The following is a 25,906-nucleotide window of genomic DNA, read 5'->3' on the forward strand; positions in this document are numbered from 1 at the left end:
TGCAGGTGTCTAAACAGTTTATTCAGCATCCCCAAGGGAAAAATAATCAACAGACTATGTGTATAAGGTACATATGAAACATAAATGAATTTCATATTTAGACTTGGGTCACATCCCCAAGATGTCTCATTATATATATGCAAATATTCTAAAATCTGAAAAAATCTGCAGTCAGAAACACTTCTGAAAAGCATTTCAGGTAAGGAATAATCAACCTGTATGCTGTATTAATTAACTAACAGAGGGTCTTAGAGGGTTTTGGTTTAGTCCCAATTTTCAAAAATAATCTTTTGCAAAAGCACAAGAGAAAAGGTACTCAAGGGTTCATTATAAACCTTTCTCTTTACTTTTGTATAATTAAAAAGGTAATTTTAAAAACTAAAACACAGGAGAAACTTTTTCCAAAAATAACTTATTTTACCTCTCTAAAATTAAATGTAATGACAGTGAATACTAAAATGTAAATAGCTTTCTAACAATGCCATTTTTAACTGCCTGGGTATGTTCCTAATTGTCACTCATTCTTTTGAGAATAAAAATAACAGTAAGTATGAGCAACTGAGAAAAATCAGTTGACTTGGAGAGCTTGTTATTAAATACTGTACCTTTTCAATAACAAAAGGAATAGCTTCTATGCTGCTTGGGCGGGCAGAGAACTTGGTATATAATCTACAAGCTTCAACCTACATGGAAAATGAAAATCACTTAAAATTCAGCTCACAATCATGTTACTCTCCTGAAAGAAGACAAAATGTTAAGTCATTAATTTCTTTTATGTTTAGAGGCAAGATGGAGAAAATATATTGCCTAGACTGTCCCTTAAAAGCCTATTCAAAGTACAAAGTTTTGCCTTGGTATGATTCAGGAAGCGTATCATACCAAAGATGCAAAATCTTTTGGCAAAGATGCAAAAGTCTAATAATACCCACCATCTAACACAACACAGGAAAATAGGCACTTCTATAAACTGCTGGTGAGACTATAAATGGGAAAGGAAGTTAACAAAATCTACAAAAAATTTAAATCAGCATATCTTTGGATCCAGCAATTTCACAGATAAGAATATAAAACTTCATCTGTTAGATTTTGTTATAATAATAATCTATTCTTACATTTCTGCCAGTGTTCCTTTTATATACTTTCTTGCTATGGTGTTTAGAATATATGAATTCAGTAGTGATAAATTTTCACTGTTTAATATATCTTGAGACATTATATAGAAACTGTTTCTCTTGATGTTTTAGTATGAAATCTATGAAAAACTGATAGTCCCACAGGCATGACAAAATTAAGATCACCCCCTGATTTTCAGTCTATGTTCATGCCCTTTAGTTTTAAGGACTTCCACAAAAACCAGATACTTGGATTCTTTCTCTTCTGTTTTTAAATTTGATCTAATAAACTATTATTTTCCATTTCAGGAAAAAAATATGTAGTGGACATTTATCCTGTTTTCTTTTTCACCTATATAGTTTCTGCAGTAACTTTAGATTTCCTTTTAATTAACTTAATCTGCTCTACTTATTTTCCAAACACATAAGCATCTTTTAAATAACTGTTATCGTCTACTATTAACTAAATAAAACTTTGATTCCCTTCTAAGAGTATAAAAATATAACTTTTGCATTAACCTATACTAGAGTTCAGTATTTTAGTTTATCATATATGAAATTTTATTTTTTGAAGTTCTCAATAATGATTTCTGATTTACAAATAGACTTTGTCTAATGATTTTATTTATGTATTTATTTTTGAGATGGAGTTTCACTCTTGTCACCCAGACTGGAGTACAGTGGTATGATCTCAGCTCACTGTAACCTCTGCCTCCTGGGTTCAAGTGATTCTCCTGCCTCAGCCTCCCAAGTAGTGAGGATTACGGGCACCCACCACCAAGCCCAGCTAATTTTTGTATTTTTAGTAGAGACAGAGTTTCACCATGTTGGCCAGGCTGGTCTCAAACTCCTGACCTCAGGTGATCTACCCGCTTGGGGCTCCCAAAGTGCTGTGATTACAGGGGTGAGCCACCATGCCTGGCTGTCTAATGATTTTAACTTTGTTCTGTAAATGCTCAAATATATTTATATTTTAAGTGTCAATCATTCACTTTCAGCTATTTGTTTCCAACAACTGTTTTTTCTAAAGACACGGTATCTTGGATGGGTGTGGTGGCTCACGCCTGTAATCCCAGTACTTTGGGAGGCCAAGGTGGGTGGATCACTTGAGGTCAGGAGTTCAAGACCAGCCTGGGCACCATGGCAAAACACTGTCTCTGCAAAAAGTACAAAAATTATCTGGGCATGGTGGCGTGTGCCTATAGTCCCAGCCACTTAGGAGGCTGAGGTGGGAGGATGGCTTAAGCCTAGGAGGTAAAGGCTGCAATGAGCCAAGATTGCGCCACTGCACTGCAGACTGGGCAACACAGCCATACTCTGTCTCAAAAAAGAAAAAAAAAAGAAAGAAAGAAAGACAGAGATAAGACCTGAATATGTTGCACAGACATATATTTGGTCTCAAACATTTGGGCTCCAGCAATTCTCCCTCCTCAGCCTAGTAGCTGAGTAGCTAGGAATACAGTTACGAACCAAGTGTCCAGCTTTATTCTTAAAACTGTAGCATTTTGTTGACATATTCTTTCAAGTTTCTTTTAATTTTGACATGCTTTCTTTCCTCCTTCTAAAATAAAAATATACTTGTCCAGAGTCTACTGATAATCATTTTGAGTAAGTTTTTCCCTCTTATTTCCCTAAAGTCTGGGAGGCATAGTCCAAAATCATTTTTATTCCTACATCTTCTTGACTCCTTTAAGAGCCTATTTTCAGAGCTTAAAATCCTGTCACAAAGGTGTATTTCTTGAAAGCTTGTTTCTAAGCAGGGCCTAAGCTCACCCTTAATATCCACCCTGAAGTTGTCTTATAGTAGCTCAAGATAATTACCTTTAAGTTACTTCAGGTACTTCTAATTTATTTATTTTATTTTGCAAACAGGAGGCTTTTTTATATCTTCTCTCTACCTCTTAATGGTGTGTATGTATTGTGTTACTAAAATCTTAAGAGTTGCAGGCCAAGTGCGGTGGCTCATGCTTGTAATCCCAGCACTTTGGGAAGCTGAGGCAGGTGGATCGCTTGAGCTCAAGAGTTCAAGACCAGCCTGGGCAACATGGTGAAACCTCGTCTCTACAAAAAACTCAAAAATTAGCCAGGCGTGGTGGTGTGAACCTGTAGTCCCAGCTGCTTGGGAGGCTGAGGTGGGAAGATTGCTTGAGGTCAGGAGGTCAAGACTGCAGTGAGCTGAGATGGCACCACTGCACTGCAGCCTCAACAACAAAGCAAGATCCTGTTTCAAAAATTAAAAATAAAAAAACCCAAAATCTTAAAGTTGGATACCTGAGGAAACTCCTGGAAAGCTCCCATTGTTTCTTGGTTTCTTTCAGAGGAACCACCAATCACAAGCAAGGGCCTGAAACAATCATTTTTTTAACAAGATAATTACAAATGAGATCATCATGTAAAACACTAAACACAGTGTCTAATTCACAACAAATAATAAATGTTAAAGGGAGAGAATATTATATTTTTCTCTTAGAAACTGTAGATTAAGGCTGGGTGAGGTGGCTCACCCCTGTAATCCAGCACTTTGGGAGGCCAAGGTGCGTGGATCACTTGAAATCAGGAGTTCAAGACCAGCATGGCCAACATGGTGAAACCCCAGCTCTACAAAAAATACAAAAATTAGCCAGGCGTGCTGGCGGGCGCCTGTAATCCCAGCTACTCGGGAGGCTGAGGTAGAAGAATTGCTTGAACCTGGGAAGCAGAGGTTACAGTGAGCCGAGATTGTGCCACTGCACCCCAGCCTGGGCAACAAGCAAGACTCTGTCTCAAAAAAAGAGAAAGAAATTGTAGATTAAAAAATATCTAAGAAGCAACCTGATATGAGAGAACTTTCCTTAATATCAGAAAAAGACAAAATGTATAGTAAATGTTTTCCTTCCCTTCTTCCCCTTCCCCTTTTGGATGCTGACGCTAAGCTTCCAAGTATATTGACATAAAATAAATTTTTATGCCTTTCTTATTCTTGGGATAAGGGGAAGAAAAATTTTACACTTTCCTAAGTGAATCTATTTAGAAATTGCAAAATAAGTGACATTCCTCAGCAATGAAATTCTTATCCTTCAATGTGGGAAAAAAAAAAGATATGGGAAACCTTAAGGTACTTAAAAAATATAACACCTTAAAGTAGATAAAGAAGAGAAAGATCAAAAGGAAAGTAAAGAAGAAACGATAAGAAACACAGGGCAAGAAAGAAAACAATGTCCTTTCCACTAGAAAGATTAAATATGTTCCAAATTGATTAGAACCTAACCCCCCTCAACCTGATCTCACTGGTAAAGTGCCAGAGATGGAGTTAAGGGCAAGATCAGAGAATAAGTACTAAATAGTTTATATATAAAGCAAACTAAATGAATATAAGAATTTCAAATATTTTCCTACCTATGCAAAACAAGGTGAAAAATTAGCCACATTTTACACACTGAGCTGGGATCTTTAAAAAAATAATTCTTCACTTAAAGTAAATAGAACTACACATACGTTCACACATACACACACATATTAGGAACTCTAAAATGTTAAAAGTGTTTATGTCAGCTGGGTGCGGTGGCTCATGCCTGTAATCCCAGCACTTTGGGAAGCCAAGGCAGGTGGATCACCTGAGGTCAGGAGTTTGAGACCAGCCTGGCCAACATGGTGAAACCTCGTCTCTACTAAAAATACAAAAATTAGCCGGGCGTGGTGGCAGGGGCCTGTAATCCCAGCTACTTGGGAGGCTGACGCAGGAGAATCACTTGAACCTGGGAGGCAGAGGTTGTGGTGTGCCAAGATTGCACCACTGCACTCCAGCCTGGGCAACAGAGTGAGAGACTCCGTCTCAAAAAAAAAAGTGTTTATCTCTAAGTAACTAAATTACTGGTGCTTTGAATTTTCTTCCTAATACTCTTTTTTAAGTTACATCTATTTAAGGTATACCATATGATATTTTGACATACATATAGTGAAATGATTACTACAGTCAAGCAAATTAACATATTCATGTTACTTTTTTTTCCTAAGATATTGTAGAAATAGTCACTTTTTTTGGTAAAAGTACCTAAAATTTACTCTCTTTGCAAATTTACAATACACAATATTATTAACTATGGCTTTCATGTTGTACATTAGATCTCCAGGCTTTATCGTACTTGACTGAAACTTTGTACCCTTTGACCTATCTCCCTATTCCCCCTCCTCCTCCTCATTCCCTCCCCGGTAACTAACTCTACTTTCAGTTTCTAAGAATTGAAGGGTTTTTTTTTTCCAAGTCTTTCTACCCTAGATCAGCATTAGCTCTACTCAGTAAAATCCTGCAGTGACCTTTTTAAGAAAATGTTTTCAGTAATAATAATGTCATTACCAGCAGTTCATGTTTGCATTTGCCATACCGCCCAAGGCATGGATGAGACCTGGGCCAGAAACAACAAGGCAGACTCCTGGCCTAAAAGCAAAACAGAATTTATTTTATTAAAATCAGGTCAAATGTAACAACTGATTCATAACACTTTAGTGTGAAACACGGCAATCTTGGACTTCAAAGGAAGGACATACAAAAGTCTTTACTATAACTGATAAAACAATTATTAGAATATTTTTAATTAAAAAACAAGGCGATATATATATCGCGATATATATACATACACACATATACGTATATAGTGTATACACTATATACGTATATGTGTATGTATATATACACATATACGTATATAGTGTATATATACGTATATACGTGTATATATACACACACTATATACGTAGTGTATATATATACACACTATATACCTATAGTATATACTATATACGTATACACACACACTATATACGTATATATACGTATACACACACACTATATACGTATATATACGTATACACACACTATATACGTATATATACGTATACACACACACTATATACGTATATATACGTATACACACACTATATACGTATATATACGTATACACACACTATATACATATATACGTATACACACACTATATACATATATACGTATACACACACTATATACGTATATATACATACACACACTATATGTATATATACGTATATACACACTATATACGTATACATACACACTAAATACGTATACATACGTGCGCATACGCATACATGTGTGCGCATACGCATACATGCGTGCGCATATGTATACATACGTGTATACGTATACATACGTGTATATATGGATCCATATATACGTATACATACGTGTATATATGGATCCATATATACGTATACATACGTGTATATATGGATCCATATATACATATACATATATATGTATACATACGTATATATGTATACATACGTATATATATGTATACGTATATATGTATATATACTCTGGGCAACAGAGTATACTCTATATATGTATACATGTAGACACATGTATACATACACACATGTATACATACACATACATGTATACATACACGCATGTATACATACACGCATGTATACACACATGCATGTATACACGTATACATATACACGTATACATATACACATGTATACACATGTATACATATGTACATATATACACATGTATACATATATACATATATACTCTGGGCAACAGATGCTATCTCAAAAAAAGTGTATATATACACACACATATACATATATGTGTGTGTATATATACACACATATACGTATATGTGTGTGTATATATATGTACACACTTTTCTTTTTGAGATAGCATCTCACTCTGTTGCTCAGGCTGGAGTGCAGTGGCATGATCAGGGCTCACTGCAGCCTCAACCTCCTAAGCTCAGGTGATCTTCCCACCACAGCCTCCCAAGTAACTGGGACTACAGGCAGATGCCACCACACCCGGCTAATTTTTTGTATTTTTTTTTGGTAGAGATGGGGTTTCACCATGTTGCCCAGGCTGGTCTTGAACTCCTGGGCTCAAGCGATCCACCTGCCTTGGCCTCCCAAAGTGCTGGGATTACAGGCATAAGCCAGCATGCCTGGCCCAAAAAAAGAAAGATATTGGATTTCTTGTGAGAAATAAGGTACCTATCATTTTCACACCTTATGTCTCTAACCACTTATTTTGATCTGGACTACATCTGGACTAAATCAAGTTAATGGTATACAGAAGCAAATTTTTGACTGCTGAGTTCATTTTTGTATGAAAAAAGGTTTTTTTTTCATTTCTTAACAAATAAATATAACGTCGACTGATCTTTGATAGGAAAGTAATTCTGAATGCAGTGCTCTGCCCAAAATGTTTTGTGGTTTTTTTTTTGTCTTTTTTTTTTTTTTTTTTTGAGACGAACTCTCGTTCTTGTTCCCCAGGCTGCAGTGCAATGGTGTGATCTCGGCTCACCGCAACCTCCACCTCCCGGATTCAAGTGATTCTCCTGCCTCAGCCTCCCAAGTAGCTGGGATTACAGGCATGTGCCACCACGCCCAGCTGATTTTTGTATTTTTAGTAGAGACGGGGTTTCACCATGTTTGGCCAGGCTTGTCTCCAACTCCTGGCCTCAGGTGATCCACCCGCCTCGGCCTCCCAAAGTGCTGGGATTACAGGCATGAGCCACCGCGCCTGGTCCCCAAAATCTTTTAAAACTGAATTTGAGGCTGAGCATGGTGGCTGACGTCTGTAATTCCAGCATCTTGAGAGGCTGAGGTGGATGGATCACTTGAGCCTAGGAGTTCAAGACCAGCCTGGGCAACATGATGAAACCCTGTCTCTAAAAAATATATATAAACTAGCTGAGTATGGTGGTGCACATCTGTAGTGCCAGCTACTTGGGAGGCTGAGGCAGGAGAATCGCTGGAACCTGGGAGGTGGAGTTTGCAGTGAGCCGAGATGGTGCCACTGCACTCCAGCATGGAGACGACAGAGTGAGACTCCAAATAAATAAATATTGAACTTGAATGTTTTACCCTTCAGTGTGACTTTCTAAGCTTAAACCACTCGGGGAAAAGGTATCTCAATATAATTCAGTTCACCATTTTACATTTATAAAATAATTTCTTAAAAATTTCTGTTTAAGACAGACTTGAAAATAAGTAATTACCACCAAGTAAACTAAACTTCTAGAACAGTACTATCCAACAGAACTTTGTATAGTAATAGAAATGTTCTGCATTTGCAGTATGATACGGTAGCCACTACTGACATGGTTACTGAGCACTTGAAATGTGGCTACTACAAACTGATAAACTATGATTTAAATGTTATTTAATTTTAATTAATTTAAATGTAAACAGGTCATACAGCTCGTGGCTACTATACTTGCCAGTGCAGCTCCAGAAGTTCATTCAAATAGCAAAAATGTTTTAAATATGAACTTTTCGGCCGGGCATGGTGGCTCACGCCTGTAATCCCAGCCCTTTGGGAGGCCAAGGCCAGCAGATCATGAGCTCAAGAGACAGAGACCATCCTGGCCAACATAGTGAAACCCCATCTCTACTAAAATACAAAAATTAGCTTGGTGTGGTGGTGCATGCCTGTAATCCCAGCTACTGGGGAAGCTGAGGCATGAGGATCGCTTGAACCCAGGAGGCAGAGGTTGCATTGAGCCGAGATTGCACCACTGCACTGTCCAGCCCAGATAACAGTGCAAGACTCCATCTCAAAAAAAAAAAGTATGAACTTTTAACCACTCTCTTAATCAGTGTCCTAGCATTTTTTACATTAAGGCATTAATTAATAACTATAATTTAAATGCTTTCCAAGCTAAATGAAAAGATTAAAATATTTGTCATATGTAAATAAAGTGGCAGAAAACAGTGACAATAGTGTTACTTGATGGCCTATTTTTCTCAGGTTCAAATTCACAAGTTCCTTATCACAGAAAAAAAACCATTCTGGTGAGGTCTAGACTTTGAGAATCTTATTAGTTTGCATTTCTTAGCAACTGAATTACTAGTTTCATTTTTGGAAATAAAAAAATGTATTAAAACTAACATACATGAAAAAAGTATGATACACATTCCTGTGAGAGTCCAAATTCTGCTTAAAAAATACATAGATAAGGGAAAAAACTGGAAGAAAATGACCAATTCTTAACAGTTCTGAGATCATAGGTGATTTTCTTCATCTTTTTTCCTTTTTTTTTTTTTTTTTGAGACGGAGTCTCACTCTATCACCCAGGCTGGAGTGCAGTGGCGCAATCTCAGCTCACTGCAACCTCCGCCTCCTGGGTTCAAGCCGATTCTCCTGCCTCAGCCTCCCGAGTAGCTGGGATTACAGATGCATGCCACCACACCCGGTTGATTTTTGTATTTTTAGTAGAGATGGTGTTTCACCATGTTGGCCAAGCTGGTCTCAAACTCCTGACCTCAGGTGATCCACCCGCCTCAGCCTCCCAAAGTGCTGGGATTACAGGCGTGACCCACCGTGCCTAGTCGATTTTCATTTTCTTCTTTGTGCTTTCTATATTTTCCAAGTTTTCCAAAATGGACATTTTAAAAATGTATTAATTTTTAATAATAAAAAGGGGGTGGTAGTTAGGTAACATGGATACACACTAAAAAATCAGAACGTGTGGAACAGCTCTCAACAGTCACATTTTGAACCAAGCATTTTTGTATTAAGTGTGCTGGGGTAGTTGTGAGATCCAAGACAAGGTATCATACATCAACTCACGCCAGGCACGGTGGCTCACGCCTGTAATCCCAGCACTTTGGAAGGCCAAGCAGGCAGATCACAAGGTCAAGATATCGAGACCATCCTGGCCAACATGGTGAAACCTTGACTTTACTAAAAATACAAAAATTAGCTGGGTGTGGTGGCCCACGCCTGTAGGCCCAGCTACTTGGGAGGCTGATGCAGGAGAATTGCTTGAACCCGGGACGCAGAGGTTGCAGTGAGCCGATATCGCGCCACTGCACTCCAGCATGGTGACAGAGCAAGACTGAGTCTCAAAGAAAAAAAAATAAAAACTTTGGCCGGGCGCGGTGGCTCACGCCTGTAATCCCAGCTCTCAGGGAGGCTAAGAGGCGGGAGGATAGCTTGAGCCCAGGAGTTCGAGACCTGCCTGGGCAATATAGCGAGACCCCGTTCTCCAGAAAAAGGAAAAAAAAAAAAAAAAAAAATAAGCATACATCAACTCACTATCTGATCACCAGTGATTCACTCTGCAAAATGGCAATGTGTTCCACTCTGAAACACTCCTGGTATCATTATTCTTTTGATGTGGTCCTCAGAGAGTTTTAAATGTCTTTTATCCTTTGTTATTTAATATATTTTTCTATAATCTTTCCAAATGAACTCATCCTTCAGCTGAAAGACGTAATAGTTCTACCCCAAAATATTAAAGTAATTGAAGTGAAACAAATTTTAGTTTACCTGCTTGTCAGATATCCAATCGCGGAGGCAGCATAACAAGCCTACGAGAAAACAACACTGGGACTTGAGCATATTGGGATCCTTATAGTACATTTATGACAGCAACTTACTATTAAATAATAGACAAGAACATAGTGGTAAAGGCAGAATTAAAATATTTCCAACCTTAGTAATAAATGTTCTACACATAAATTTCAAATAATGGTTATCTAAATTTTAGTTTTTCAGGAAATTTGTTCATATGTATGTTATTCAAAACATCCTCTTACAATTTCTTAAATATCTGCAGGATCAATAGGAATGTCCTCTTTTATTAATAATATTGGTAATTTGTTTTCTTTTATTCTTCATCAGTCTCATGAGGGGTTTATCAAATTTATCCATCTTTTCAAAGAACAAATTTTTTTGGTTCTTCGAAAATTTTTGTTGGTTTTTCTCTATTGTTTGTTTTCTATTTCATTGATTTCTGTTCTTGTATTTATTATTTCAGTCATTTTGAATTTGATTTGCTTTTCTTTTTCTAGCTTCTTAAAATACAAATTTAGAACACTGGTTTTTAATTTTCTTTACTAATAATTTGTTTAAAATGATTCCAAGAACTGCTTTAGTTATAGGTTACAAGTTTGAGTTGCATCTTTTCATTATCATTCTATTCAAAATATTTTCTACTTTCCATTGTGATTTCTTCTTCAACCCATTGGTTAATTAGGATCTGTAGTGATACCTCCTTTTTCATTCCTGACATTGGTAATCTGTTTTCTCTTTTATTCTCAATCAGTCTATCTTGAAGTTTATTCATTTTGTTAATCTTTTCAAATATTTACAAAATACCAAAAAGTATGTTGCTTAATTTCCAAAGGTCTGAGATTCTTTTTAGTGATCTCTTATTGAGTTCCACTTTACTTCCACATGGTCAGGTGACATATACTGCACGCTTTCAATCCTTGGCGATTTATTGAGATTTCCTTTATGGCCTGCATATGGATAGTTTTTACCTTGTAACTCTACTTCAGCTCATAATCAGGAAGAGAGGGGGCACTAAATTAAATGCACACAAGATAACCTGGGAAAATGCTGAGTGCTCTCTCAAATTCTTCTTAGTCTGGGACATCATTTTTTTCCCAGTATTATTTCTTCTCATTTCTTTAGAAATAATAATGAATTGTGTATTTCCTAGCCTTCATTCAGCTTTAAATGAAGTAGTATACTGTCTTAAAGAACTCCACATTAACGACATAAATGTGGGAAAAAAAAAAAAGGAAATGTTTATGGATCATAATCTTAACTGGCTCTACTATCATACACCCACTGAGAACCTGCACAAAGACTCTGCTCTTTTCCTGTGTCGCTATTCTCTATTGGCCCCATCTCTCTTTCCTTTTGCACATAAGGCCAAATTCACATTAGGAGAATAAGACAACTCCTAAGAAATGCAGGCATGTAAATACCTGCTGCAATAAGAACACTTTATTTAGACACCCAAAAGAATTGCCCACTTATGATAGCTAGGTAAGAAATGTTGCTAGGCAATGCAAAATATACAACAACATGTAACAAAAAGTATATTCCTCTGGTAGGAAATGTCAAAAGTTGAGAGGTAACTGTTTTGTTTCGTTTTGTTTTGTTTTGTTTTTTGAGACGGAGTTTCGGAGTTTCGCTCTTGTTGCCCAGGCTGGAGTGCAATGATGCAATATTGGCTCACGGCAACCTCCACCTCCCAGGTTCAAGCAATTCTCCTGCCTCAGCTTCCCGAGCAGCTGGCATTACAAACATGCACCACCACGCCTGGCTAATTTTATATTTTTAGAAACAGGGTTTCTCCATGTTGGTCAGGCTGGTCTCAAACTCCCGACCTCAGGTGATCTGCCTGCCTCAGCCTCCCAAAGTGCTGGGATTACAAGCATGAGCCACCGCGCCTGGCCATAACTGGTTTTACGACCATAAAAGATCTGTTCCTCTACTAAACTACCTCCATTCACAGGCAGAACAGTGTACATGGTACTTAGAGGTACTTAGAGAGCGGACTCTGGAGCCAATCTGTTTTGATTTAAATCCCAGCTTCCCCACTTTCTACTGTGTAATTTTGGCAAGTTGCTCTAAATCTCTGTTTCCTCATCTATAAAATGAAAATAATTCAAAGCACTGCTGTGAGGACGAAATCAGTTCGTATGTGTAAAACACTCAAAATAGTGCCCACACACAGTAAGCTCTCAAGAACAATGAACTTGCTGACAATCTGCCTACTTGCTGGCCAATTGGTCAGTATGTCTTGATTACTCTATGGATCTAATCAAAGACAATGAAGTCACACCCAACTACATCTTTCTCTTTATCACAAACATGTCCTGAATGCCTTAGCCTGTTTTCATGTTCCCCCTGAATCATTCTGTCACTACCCTTAGTTCAGGTACCATTTAAGTCTTCCTTTGACTACCATAGAGTCAGGCTGCTTGAGGGACATATGCACTGGGATGTTCCACCAACATCTCAAATGCATGTGTTCAAAATTGAACATCACCTTTCTCCTCCAAACTGGCTCTTCCCTCTATATTCCCAGTCTCAGTCACAGACAATATGATCCACACAATCAATCAAGTAAGCCCAAAATCTAGGAATCATCTCCAGAGGAGCCTGCCTCCTCTTTCCTAACTGGTTAATGCCTGCTTATCCTTCAGGACAGCTCAGACATCATCTCCTGTGGGAAGCTGAGCCTGGGTACTCCTTCTCTGGGCTTTATAGCACCCTGGATATCTCTCCATCACAGCACTTACCACCTTAAAATACAATTGTTTGTGTCTGTCTCCACAGCTTGGCTGTAAGCCCCTTAAAGCCAGGAACTATCATTCATCTCTGTATCCAGCACCCAACACAGCACATGGGACCTAAAGAACCCTCAACTAAGCTTATAGGGGCTGAAATAAAACTTAGAGACAGAGGTCGTGCTATGTTGCCCAGGCAGCCTCTAATTCCTGGACTTGAGTAATCCTCCTGCCTCAGCCCCCTTAGTAGCTGGGATTACTGGCATGTACAACCATGCCTGGCATCATCTTTCTGAAGTACAAGTCTAATTACATCTCCTACCTGTTTAGAAAAACCTTTAGTCTCCCCCATTGCCTGTTGTTAAAAAAAAAAAAAAAAAAGTTCAAACTCTTTTTAGATTTCCCACAACCTCCCCTCAACCTACCTACCAGTCTCACAGCTCACCATGCCTTTACCTACCTTGAGGGAACCACATGAACTAACATTACCTCTACAGGCAATCTTCTCTGTCCTCAAAGAGAACCAGTCACCCCTTCTGTGCTACTACATCTATTATGAGAGTTATAATAGATGAGTCTTTTTCTGTAAGTCTTACCCTCACCTTCCAGGATTGATCAACGTGAAGATCAAGACTAAACCTCACTCCTTCTTTACATCCCTCTCTCCTACAGGTTATGTAGCACAATCCTTAGTATACAGTACTTAGTCAATAAATGTTTGCTGTATGAAGAAATCAGTGGCAGATATGTCATCTCTACAAAAACAGTTAAATATAGGTTCCATTCATAGGTCAATAGCTTCATTTTTTCACACAGATGAAAGAACAGAACGTTGTTCTAACAAAGACAAGTAAAATGCAGAAGCAACAGAAACTCAAAACTTCCTAGTTTTAAGATTAAAAAACACAAATCTCAAACCTTGTAGATAAAGAATGTCATTCAATAAAGAATGTCATTCAATTAATAAATAATGTATAATATTAAGCATCTACACCACGTGAAAGCACCAACCAAGCCAGGCACTGTGGTGATATAACAAATGAATCACAACTTCTGCCCTCCAGGCACTCACGTATGATGGCAAAAGGCACCACTTAGGGTGGCCAGGCAGTTGTTTGGGCAAGAGGAGGCAAGAATTTAAATTAGAAGGCAACGGTGGGAGTGTAAAGCAGGAATATTTAGCCTCAGCTGGACTGAGAGTATGTGATATCACAGAAGTGGATTCTTGACCTTTCAAGCCCGCACTACTGAGAGAAGAGCAAGGTGGATTGGCAGAGGATGCACTTAAAGTGGATTGACAAAATGTCGTATCTTCCTTATCCTGCTTCCAAATAAGCCTCTAAGAAAGGTGGCAGCATGATGTGGTGGAAAAAGCATCAGGCTAGGATCTGAGCCATCTGAGTTTCCATCAAGGCTCTACCATTTGTGATATCCTCCACCCTGCCCCGAACCAATCATACAACAAAGCCTTGGCCTTCACTCATTTATCCCACAGGTAATCTCTGAACACTTTTCTTATGCAGGCACCACACTAAGCACTGGGGGTACAGATGTGTCGTGAAGAAATAATATCCCTGCTCTAATGGAGCTTGTAGCCTAATAGGGAAGTCAGACTTTCCTCATAAACTGTCCCTTCCAATCATGACATACAGTATAGTAGTAACAGCATGGACTCAGACCCAGAATACGTGGGTTCAAACCCTGGCTCTGCTACTACCAGCTGTGTCACCAAAGGCAAGTTTTACTTAACCTGTGTCTTTTCTCATCTGTCAACTTGGTATAACAACAGTTAATATTCAACAGTGATTGATATGATATATGTAAAGTAGCAGAAGAGTGGTAAGCGCTATCTGGTTGTTTGCAGTGCATACCTACCGCTATTATTGATCATTCCCAGTAACGCATTCAGCCACCTGAGTCCATACTCACCGCCTGCTCATTCCTCATCCCGATGTACTTGATGCCTAGCTGCTGGGCAGCAATGGCGATTTCGGTCACTGGGATGCCTACGATGCCAAATATGTACTCCACATCCTGAGGGACGAAGAACAGGGGAGTAAACTCCCAAGGCCCCACCATATCGCCACATCCTTCCCTCCCTCCCGGGCGCTAAAAGGAAAACCCCCCGACCCCCATCGCCCATTTCTACTCGTCTCCAAGACAACATCGCGGTCCCCGCCAGCTTCCGTAGGAGCCTTTCATTCCAGGAAGGTCCATCGTACTTGCGTTTTCAGGGCCTGAGCGATGACTTTAGCACCAGACACCTGCTCCTCGCTGCGCTCTGCGAAGTTACTGTCCGGCATCTTCCACCGAAAAGCTCTAAGCACTCACGCAGGCGGCAAACAAGCGGAATCACCCAGCAAGGCAAACGCAAAGTCGGCGGCACGCCACCTCTGGGACTGCACCTCTGACGGACAGGAGGGCAACCAACTGCCTTAAACAACGGGAAGGAAGAGGCGGTCTAAATTCGTCCACTTCCCGGGAGAGGTGAGAATGTAAACACGCGCGTTCTCCAATCAGAACTGCGCTCTCTTCTCGGCTCCTCCATTCGCGCGCCAGAATGCCAGGGGGAGGCGGGACTAGCAGGAGATTGCTGCCTATGCAAAGCAGGTAAGAAGCCGAACTCTGAGGCCTCTCGCCATTGTCTCCGAGTCGGCCAGCTGGAGCGTTTTCGGGGCCGTAAAGGGAGAGTGGCGCATGCGCATATTCGGGGCGGAAGGCGCGCTAAGAGCAGGTACAGAGGGGCGTGGTGCGGCACGGAGGGGGCGTGGTAAGGGCGTGCGGTCCAGACCCCGCCCCAGGCGCCCAGTTGGACGGGGGGGGGGAGGGCTGCGCAAAGGCTGCCGGGAGCTGGGAAGCCCGGTGCGCGTCCTTTGCTGGGGCTCTATGTGCATTGCTGCTGTGCTACCGCGTTGCGTTTTCTAGGCATTTACTTACACGCTTTGTGGTTTACGCTCTCATAACCTTGTGGTTTTATAGTCCTTAAATTATTGTAGCGCACGTTACTTAAATCCAGAAGCAGATGTGTACCCCAGCAAGAGATAAAATGACGCTGAGTCAGTAGATCCAGACCGTGCTTGAGATCCTGAATCCTGTTTCCTACCCACTATTCAGCCATTGGGTCACAAGCGATGAAAAGAGCACCTTGAAGGTAGTATAGAGCACTGTTTTCTCCAGCCCTTGCTACTAATCCGTATTACTCTCCGCTATTATCTTTCCAAAATTAGGAACTATGGCGTTTCATAATTCTTAGGTTGGGTCCCTACCTACAACCAGCCCTGCACCCGATAGCCTTTTAAAACATTTTTGTGTGAAAATCGTTTGCAATGTGCAATATCTGAAACTACTGCCTTGGAGTCATTAGACCCTCTGCTAAGTGACAATAAACATAAAATTTCCAATTGTAATAAACAGTGGAACTTTTAATTTTTTGAGAATTTGGAGTCATTTTAAGCAAAAAGAACAGTGGTAAGTGGACAGTAAAGAGATGAGAGGGGAGTGGGTCATGGGTAGTGAAATGAATGAGAAGCACTGGAAGTGAAACGATTTCTAAGCCCAGACATTTTCAAACTGTAGTCCTGGGTCTTTTCAAAAGGTCTTCCCCTCTTTTTCTCAACCCCTCAACCCCACCCCAAGCAGAGGAGAGTGAAGTGGTTGCCACCCTGCATATGTGGACTGTGTTAGTCCATTTTCATACTGCTATAAAGAAATACCCAAAACTGGGTAATTTATAAAGAAAAAGAGGTTTAATGGTCTCACAGTTCCAAATGGCTACGGAGGCCTCACAATCATGGCAGAAGGTGAAGGAGGAGCAAAGGCGTGTCTTACATGGTGGCAGGCAAGAGAGCGTGTGCAGGGGAATTGCCCTTTATAAAACCATCAGATCTCATGAGACTTACTATCATAAGAACAGCATGGGAAAAATCCCCTCCCCATGATTCAGTTACTTCCCACTGGGTCCCTCTCACCACATGTGGGGATGATGGGAGCTATAATTCAAGATGAGATTTGGGTGAGGATACAGCCAAACTGTTCTGCCCCTGGCCCCTCCCAAATATCATATCCTCACATTTCAAAACCAATCATGCCTTCCCAACAGTCCCCCAAAGTCTTAACTCATTTCAGCATTAACTCGAAAGTCCACAGGCCAGAGTTTCATCTGAGACAAGGCAAGTCCCTTCCGCCTATGAGCCTGTAAAATCAAAAGCAACCTAGTGGCTGGGCGCAGTGGCTCACACCTGTAATCCCAGCACTTTGGGAGGCCTAGGCGGGCAGATCATGAGGTCAAGAGATGGAGACCATCCTGGTCAACACGGTGAAACCCTGTCTCTACTAAAAATACAAAAAATTAGGCGGGCATGGTGGCAGGTGCCTGTAATCCCAGCTACTCGGGAGGCTGAGGCAGGAGAATGGTGTGAATCCGGGAGGCAGAGCTTGCAGTGAGCTGAGATCGGGCCACTGCACTCCAGCCTGGGGGGCAGATCGAGACTCTGTCTCAAAAAAAATAATAAAATTAAATTTAAAAATAAATAAATAAAAGCAAGCTAGTTACTTCCTAGATACAATGGGGGTACAGGAGTGAGGTAAATATACCTGTTCCAAATGGGAGAAATTGGCCAAGACAAAGGGGCTAAAGCCCCCATGCAAGTCCAAAATCTGGCAGGGCAGTCAAATATTAAAGCTCCAAAATGATCTTTCGATCATTTTGACTTCGTATCTCACAGCCAGATCATGCTGATGCAAGAGGTGGGCTCCCACAGCCTTGGGCAGCTCTGCCTTTGTGGCTTTACAGGCTACAATCCCCTCTCCCAGCTGCTTTCACAGGCTAATATTGAGTGCGTGCAGCTTTTCTAGGCACATGGTGCAAGTGGTCAGTGGATCTACCATTCTGGGGTCTGGAGGACGGTGACCCTCTTCTCACAGTTCCACCAGCAGTGCCCCAGTAGGGACTCTGTATGGGGGCTCCCACCCCACATTTCCCTTCCACACTGCCCTAGCAGAGGTTCTCTATGAGGGCTCTACCCCTGCAACAAGCTTCTGCCTGGACATCCAGGCATTTCCATACATCCTCTGAAATCTAGGCAGAGGTTCCTAAACCTCAATTTTTGACTTCTGTGCACCTGCAGGCTCAACACCATGTGGAAGCTGCCAAGACTTCAGGCTTGCACCGTCTGAAGCCAGGCCTGAGCTGTACATTGGCCCTTTTTAGCCATGGCTGGCATGGCTGGGATGCAGGACACCAAGTCCCTAGGCTGCAAACAGCAGGGGGACCCTGGACCTGACCCATGAAACCATTTTTCCTCCTAGGTTTCTGGGCCTGTGATGGGAGGGCCTGTTGTGAAGGTCTCTGACATGCCCTGGAGACATTTTCCCCATTGTCTAGGTGATTAATAGTTGGCTTCTTATTACCTATGCAAATTTCTGCTGCCAGCTTGAATTTCTCCCTAGAAAATGGGTTTTTATTTTCTACTGCATCGTCAGTCTGCAGATTTTTCAAATTTGTATGCTCTGCTTCCTCTGGAACACTTTGCCATTTAGAAATTTATTCTGCCAGTTACCCTAAATCATCTCTCTCAAGTTCAAAGTTCCACAGATCTCTAGGACAGGGGCAAAATGCCACTAGTCTCTTTGCATAGCAAGAGTGACCTTTACTCCAACTCTGAATAAGTTCCTCATCTCCATCAGAAACCACCTCAGCCTGAATTTTATTGTCCATATCACTATCAGCATTTTGGTCAAAGCCATTTAATAAGTCTCTAGGAGGTTCCAAACTTTCCCACATTTTCCTGTCTTCTGAGCCCTCCAAGTCTCCAGGAAGTTCCAGACTTTCCCACATTTTCCTATCTTCTTCTGAGCCCTCCAAACTGTTCCAACTTCTGCCAGTTACCCAGTTCCAAAGTTATTTCCACAGTTTCGGCTGTCTTTACAGTAGTGCCCCACTCTCTGCATTACCAATTTTCTGTGTTAGTCCATTTTCATACTGCTATGAAGAAATACCCAAAACTGGGTAATTTATAAAGAAAAAGAGGTTTAATAGATTCACAGTTCCACATGGCTGGAGAGACGTCACAATCATGGTGGAAGATGAAGGAGGAGCAAAGACACGTCTTACATGGTGACAGGCAAGAGAGTGTGTGCAGGGAAACTCCCATTTATAAAACCATCACAGCTTGAGACTTATTTGCTATCACAAGAACAGCATGGGAAAAACCCTCCCCAGTGATTCAGTTACCTCCCACCAGGTACTGCTCATGATATGTAGGGGTTATGGGAGCTATAATTCAAGATGAGATTTGAGTGGGGACATAACCAAACCATATCAGGGACCCATCTCAGAGGGTGACGTCTTTCAAGTCTCAGAGTGTATCTAAAAAGAAAATGCAGATTTTGCATTATACTCTAGAATGTATCCATATATTAATTTTAAAATGACATTTATTGAGGTATAATAAAGATACAATTCAATGTCCAGATTTTAAATGTTAGTTAGATGAGTTTTGACAGTTATATATATATATCTATGAAATCACCACCCAAAATAAAAATGACATTTTAAACTCCTTACCTGTCAAGTAAAATTGACATTCCAGAAAGATGTGAAACGGGCTGGGCACAATGGCTCATGCCTGTAATCCCAGCACTTTGGGAGGCCGAGGTGGGCAGATCATCTGAGGTCAGGAGTTCGAGGCCAGCCTGGCCAACGTGGTGAAACCCCATCTCTGCTAAAATACAAAAATTATCCGGGTGTGGTGGCACATGCCTGTAATCCCAGCTATTCGGGAGACTGAGGTGGGAGAATCGTGTGAGCCAGGGAGGTAGATGTTGCAGTAAACCAAGATTGCACCACTGTACTCTAGCCTGGGTGACAGAGCGAGACCCTGTCTCAAAAAAAAAAAAAAAAAAAGATGTGAAATCATCTTTGCACTTTGAGTAGTCCTTGACACAATGCCTCCTGTCCTTGTTGAAGAAGTACAGACTTCCCCTTCCATCATGTATTATTTATATCAGTACCTTTTGTGACAGTCTCTGCCCCTGTTGCATTAGAGTCACTTGGAAAGCTTTTTCCAAATAGTTACTTGGGCCCTACCCCAGATCTCCTGAATCAGCATCTTAGGACAAGTCAGGCACCTGTATTTTTTAAAAGCTGCTACCTGATTTTGCTTTGCAGCCCAGAGTTGAGAACCCTAGCTCTGTTTTCATGCCAGAAGCATGAGTTACTAATTAAACATATGATTGCCTGTCACCAAAGTAATACTGTTGATTAATTTGGATTGACAGGTTCAAGACTGATTTGACATTGACAGAACAAGCTGTATCGATGGTAGTCAGTTCACCAGGCCTACTTCTGTGTCAAAAGAAACAGTGACAGAACCACTCAGTATGAAGTGCAATGAAAACTGAACTCTGAATTGGAACAAATAACTGGAATTCAGTTAACTGGTTTTGCAAAAGGATAAATACTCAACTGGTTGGTTTCTGCCATTTAACAAAGAGAAAAATCATTGGAATTGTTTAAACTTGCTTTCACCTTTGCACCTTTCAGTTCAGGATGCAGTGTTCAATTGTTAACTTGGGCTTGATGATTCAGCAGAAAGAAGTGATTTGAGTTCTGGCTCACTGGATTAACAGGGCCAAGGAGCAAGTCCTTTGCAATCCAATTGTAATTACAGCCAGCTTGTCCAACCCTTGGCCCAGGACGGCTTTGAATGCGGCCCAACACAAATTCATAAACTTTCTTAAAACATTATGAGATTTATGCACTGACCCTTTTTTTTGTTGTTGTTTTTGGTTTTTTTTTTAGCTCATCAGTTATCATTTGTGTTAGTGTATTTTATGTATGGCCCAAGACAATTCTTCTTTTTCCAGTGTGGCCCAGGGAAGCCAAAAGATTGGATACCCCTGACAGGATTCCAGGATTCTTTTGTAATTTCTCAGAGGCCCTCTGTGCATACTCCATAAGGACTATCCACATTCTTTATTACTTTCATTGGCAATAGGTATAAAATTTTATTTGTTGGATATTTTACTGAAATGTTACTTGTTTTTGCTTATTTACTGATTGGTGGGAGGAAGTCAAAGGATGAATAAATCTAACCTTTTTAAAAGAAAAGGCTAAAATACTCATAACATGCTCTCCAAAGAGCAGAGCTAGTCATCAAAGAATCTGCATACCAATTACTCTATTTGTAGGTTCTGGATTTGAGATTATGAAAAAGAGCAAATTGGTGGTTTTCTTCTCTCTGGGCCAAGGAGATATCCAGGCAACCAGGTAATTTAGTAAGAATTGCAAATATAGTGCCTGGAGACAATTTATTCTCTAAAGACTGCAGCTTCTACAGGCAGTAACTCTTAAAGCCCCCAAATTGGGATAGTGCATTTTAATTTCCGTATACTAACAAGGACACTAAAAATCCTTGTGATTATTTTAAAGCATAACACTAGCTGAACTTGTGATTAAGTATTCTCACAAATGTATTATCAAAATGTGAAATGTTTACTTATCAAATGAGGAAATGAATCAAGGTCATTTGTGATACATTATAGAAGCTAAAAATGAAATTGCCTGACATAAGATAAAACTGATACTGAATATCTTAAAAATAAAAAGGCGGAAACAACAAAAAAAGGAATCTATGTAGAACACTATTTTTTATAGCAATGCAAAAACTGTACAGCCGGAAATGTGTTGTAGGAAATATGTCAACATAGGAAGTAAAATAATGTAATGAAAAGGTTCTTTGAATAAAGTGGGTTAAATTGATTTTCTTTGCTTCTCGTTAAATCTGTGGACTTCAGAGTACCAAAGCTCAGCAACAGGCTTGAAACAAACCCAGTGAAAAGCAACTTTATTATTGAGCTGAGGATTGATATCAATAATAACTCATTAATAAAAAAGCTTGATAATAAAAACTCCCTGTGCCTGATGCCAGCTGACAGACACTGGGAGTTTTCCCAGGTACCCTGTGACCTAGAGAAAGCTTGGATTCCTGCCTTTGGCTTGGGCTGGCAAGCCCTGTGCCTTTACTCTACATTTTAATGCCAGGGAGACCTGGAACTTTGAAGGGAGTGCTGTGGGAAGAAAACAGAAGGAATGTTGTTCCCTTGTTTTAGCTTTATGTTCATCCATTATGGGTTTTGGGTTTTTTTGTTTTTTTTTTTTTTTAAGAACATTTGAGATAGTTTGACAGCAGCAGTCATTACATCACTGACGAGGACGTTTACTTGTGTAAAATGCACCAGGAAATAGTGACAACTGTATGTTGTGCTATGAGGATGTAAGAGATTTATCTCAAATGGCTTAGAAATCAAAATATAGGTCAGTGCGGTGGCTCACACCTGTAATCCCAACACTTTGGGAGGCCAAGGCAGGCGGATCACGAGGTCAGTAGATTGACACCATCCTGGCCAACATGGTGAAACCCCGTCTCTACTAAAAATACAAAAATTAGCTGGGCGTGGTGATGTGCGCCTGTAATCCCAGCGACCGGGGAGGCTGAGGCAGGAGAATCACTTGAACCCAGGAGTTGGAGGTTGCAGTGAGCCGAGATTGCGCCCCTGCACTCCAGCCTGGCGACAGAGCGAGACTCCGTCTCAAAAAAAAAAAAAAAAAGAAAGAAATCATAGTATTTCTCCGTATGATGGAATTCCATACTCGGGGGAGTGTCCCACAGGGTAGGCAAGCAGCTATCACCCATGTAATATGGTACTAGTGTTGAAATATTTTCTGTTTTCACTTGCTTCTTCTGCCATTAGCATTCATTACAGCCCTTTCCTTTAACTTTTTAATTTGTACTTTATTGCTTTGTTTTGATAATAATCTATTCTCCATGTCAGCAAAACCAAGATTTATCTCTAGGGAAGAATCTCTGAGTGATTCCCAGGGTTTGGGGGTTGAACTGGGGACATCTTCATGATGAACTTAAGCCCTTAAACTTCTTTTTACATCATAACGTTTGAGTTCTTCTTTGGAGCTTAGCTGTGATTTATTCTTTTCACTTCAAAAAAAATACATTTAACATTTATGACATCTTTCAGACACATGAATAGGATCAGAGATTAATATACACCCATGTACCCAGCCCCTGGCTTAAGAAATACATCACAAATATAATGAAACCCCTGTGTGTCCTTTCCCCATTATACCTCCTTTCCTGTCCTACAGAGGTAACCACTATCTTGAATTTGGTGTTTATAGTTCCCACATTATCCATTCTTTAGATGATGGATATTTGGTCATTTTTAGTTTTTTTGGAAACAGTGTGCTCTGAAATTCTTGCATGTTTCCTTCTTGTGCACATGTGTGAGAGTTTCTACATATATATCGAGGTGGAGGTCATCATCATTTGATCTCCAAAGTATTGTACCAATTTATACTCCCAACATTTGTGTATGAGAGCTACCCTTTCTCCATAGTCTCAACTGTGGAGCTTTAAAAATTTTTAAATGTGAAATGGCTTCTCAGTTCCATTTCTCTGACTACAAATGAGGTTAAGTTATATTTGTATATATATATTGGCCATGCGTGTTTCTTTTTCTGTGAATTACCTGTTTACATCTGTTGCACATTTCCTTATTGGATTATCTTTTGCTTTTTGATTTGTAGATGGCCTTTATGTATTCTGAATGCTAATTATTTGTCTTTTAACTTTGTTAATAGTGATTTTAGAGGTATAAAGGGTTTTTTTTGTAGTCACATTTGACAACTGGTCTTCCTTATTTTTTTTTTATTTTTTTATTTTTTTGGTAACTTGCTAAAGAAAACTTTTTGTAACCTGAGGTTATGAAGATTTTTTTCTATATCAAAAAGTGTAAAGTTTTATTTTTCATATTTAAGTCTCTACCTGGAATTGATTTTTGTTTGTTGAGAAGTAAGAATCCATATAATATGTCAATTAGATTTGCTGTGTAATTAACCACCCCAAAACTTAGTGGCTTAAAAGAACCACCATTTATTTAACATATATTCCTATGAGGCTGGGCTCAACTGGGCTCACCCATGTATCTGTGGTCAGTTGCCAGTGAACTGAGTCACTCAGCCCCTGGAGGTTAGCTGGTTGTCCACTGGGATAGCAGGCATATTGCCAGTGAGCCACATAGCTCTACCACACAGCAGGCTAGCTGGACTTCTTCATTCGATGGCAGCAGGTTGCAAAAGGGAATGAGCCTCATTGTACAAGCCTCTACGTGCGGTGTTTGCTAACATCTCATTAGCCAAAGCAAGTTATGTGGCTGGGCTCAGACTCTAAGTTAAAGGCATTCGAGTTACATGATAATGGGACATGGATACAGAGAGGGGAGCAATTGCTGGCCTTTTTTATAGTCAATTTACCATAACATCCAGTTGTCCAAGCACCATTCATAATATAGTTCATTCTCATCCCAGTGATACATAATTTCCCCTCTGTGGAATGTCAAGCTCGCATATTTATGGGAGTATTTCTGTACTCTCTGTTCTTTTCCTATCCTAACACCAATCCCACACTATCTTAATTTCTGTGTTTTTAAAATAAGTCTTGATGTTGGTAGGACAAGTAGTCCCTGGACTTCATTCTTTTGAAGCCATCTTGTTTATTATATTAGTTTTAAGCAACTAGAGGGGATGGAAGAGGAACCTTTAGATTAAAAGAGATTTAAACGATAGGGTATTTTTTAATGGACAAGACTAAACTACAGTGTCTAGGGATGCACATTGGGTGATAAAGCTATTTTTAAAAACAAAGAAGTGATGACTATAAAAGTCAGGGTCATGGTTACTTGATCCCTCATGGGTAATGTTGTCAGATTTAGAAAAAAAAAAAAAACAGGACTCCAAAACTCCCAGTTGAATTTGAACTTCAGATGAACAATGCATAATTTTTTTTAGTGTAAGTATGTTCCAACATATTTATCTGAAAGTTAAATTTAACTGGGCCACCTGTATTTTACCTGAAAAAATCCTGATTTTATTCAAGGTGATAATGTAGTTTACATTGCCCAGCCTTCCTTGTAGCTAGGAGTGGTCACGCGTCCACACATGGGCCAAAGCAATTTAAATAGGAGTCACTGGGCAGGGCTTTTAGGAAAGCTGATGAAACTGGCAAGTACCCTCTGTACTCTTCCTCTGTACAACATGATAATTGGAGTTGTAGAAGTCATTTTGGAACCACAAGATGACTCTGAAAATGGAAGCTACATGCCAAGAAGTTAGGCCCAGAAAGAGAGGGATCCTGGGTCCTACATGACTCTTGCCTTTGTCAGGTTTTATTATCAGATTTTTATCACTTCATAAGAAAAAAATGCCTTCTTTTACTATATTCTTGCACACATTGAGTAGCATTAGGATTATTTTTTCCTTTATAGTTAGAAAGAATTCTTCTAGAAACTATTTGGGCCTGTTTTGAGGGTGGAGAATGGGAGGGAATGATTGTTTGATAACTATTTCTTCTATGATTGTTGGCATGGTTTAGTTTTTTCTTTTATCTGAAGTTTTGGTAAAAATATATTTTTCAGTCCCAGCTACTCTGGAGGCTGAGGCACAAGGATTGCTTGAATCCAGGAGGCAGAGGTTGCAGTGAGCTGAGATTGCACCACTGCACTCCAGCCTGGGTGATGGCGTGAGACAGTCTCAAAAAAAAAAAAAAGAAAAAACAAATAATGTATTCTTTTTCTAGGAAACTACTCGTCTAAATTTTCTGGCTTATCAATATAGGATTGAATGAGGTGATTATTCTTTTTTAAAAAAAATTCTTCTGCATTTA

At 39.9% G+C, this 25,906-nt stretch overlaps 2 protein-coding genes across 11 annotated transcripts in view; one reads left to right on the top strand and one right to left on the bottom strand.

Moving 5' to 3' along the window:
* The window catches only part of HACL1 (2-hydroxyacyl-CoA lyase 1), a 51,308-nt gene extending 35,730 nt beyond the window's left edge, over window positions 1–15,578 (bottom strand). For 5 of the 6 annotated variants that reach the window (XM_063805284.1, XM_063805283.1, XM_016940037.4 and 2 more), the window contains exons 1-6: window positions 15,392–15,530; window positions 15,099–15,203; window positions 10,411–10,451; window positions 5,446–5,526; window positions 3,384–3,456; window positions 606–683 (exon numbers count right to left, since the gene is read on the bottom strand). In XM_063805284.1, the coding sequence (XP_063661354.1) occupies window positions 606–683; window positions 3,384–3,456; window positions 5,446–5,526; window positions 10,411–10,451; window positions 15,099–15,203; window positions 15,392–15,472 (459 nt within the window). In that variant the 5' untranslated portion in view covers window positions 15,473–15,530. 6 annotated transcript variants of the gene reach the window in all.
* BTD (biotinidase) overlaps window positions 15,350–25,906 on the top strand; it is a 46,825-nt gene continuing 36,268 nt past the window's right edge. Inside the window, exon 1 of one of the 5 annotated variants that reach the window (XM_016940009.3) lies at window positions 15,350–15,656. Coding sequence is in view for 1 of the 5 variants with exons in the window: in XM_003950038.5 (XP_003950087.1) it covers window positions 15,730–15,779 (50 nt within the window). In the remaining 4 variants the exon portion in view is untranslated. 5 annotated transcript variants of the gene reach the window in all.

This window comes from Pan troglodytes, chromosome 2, assembly GCF_028858775.2.
Source record: "Pan troglodytes isolate AG18354 chromosome 2, NHGRI_mPanTro3-v2.0_pri, whole genome shotgun sequence".
In the NCBI taxonomy this organism is placed as follows: Eukaryota; Metazoa; Chordata; class Mammalia; order Primates; family Hominidae; genus Pan; species Pan troglodytes.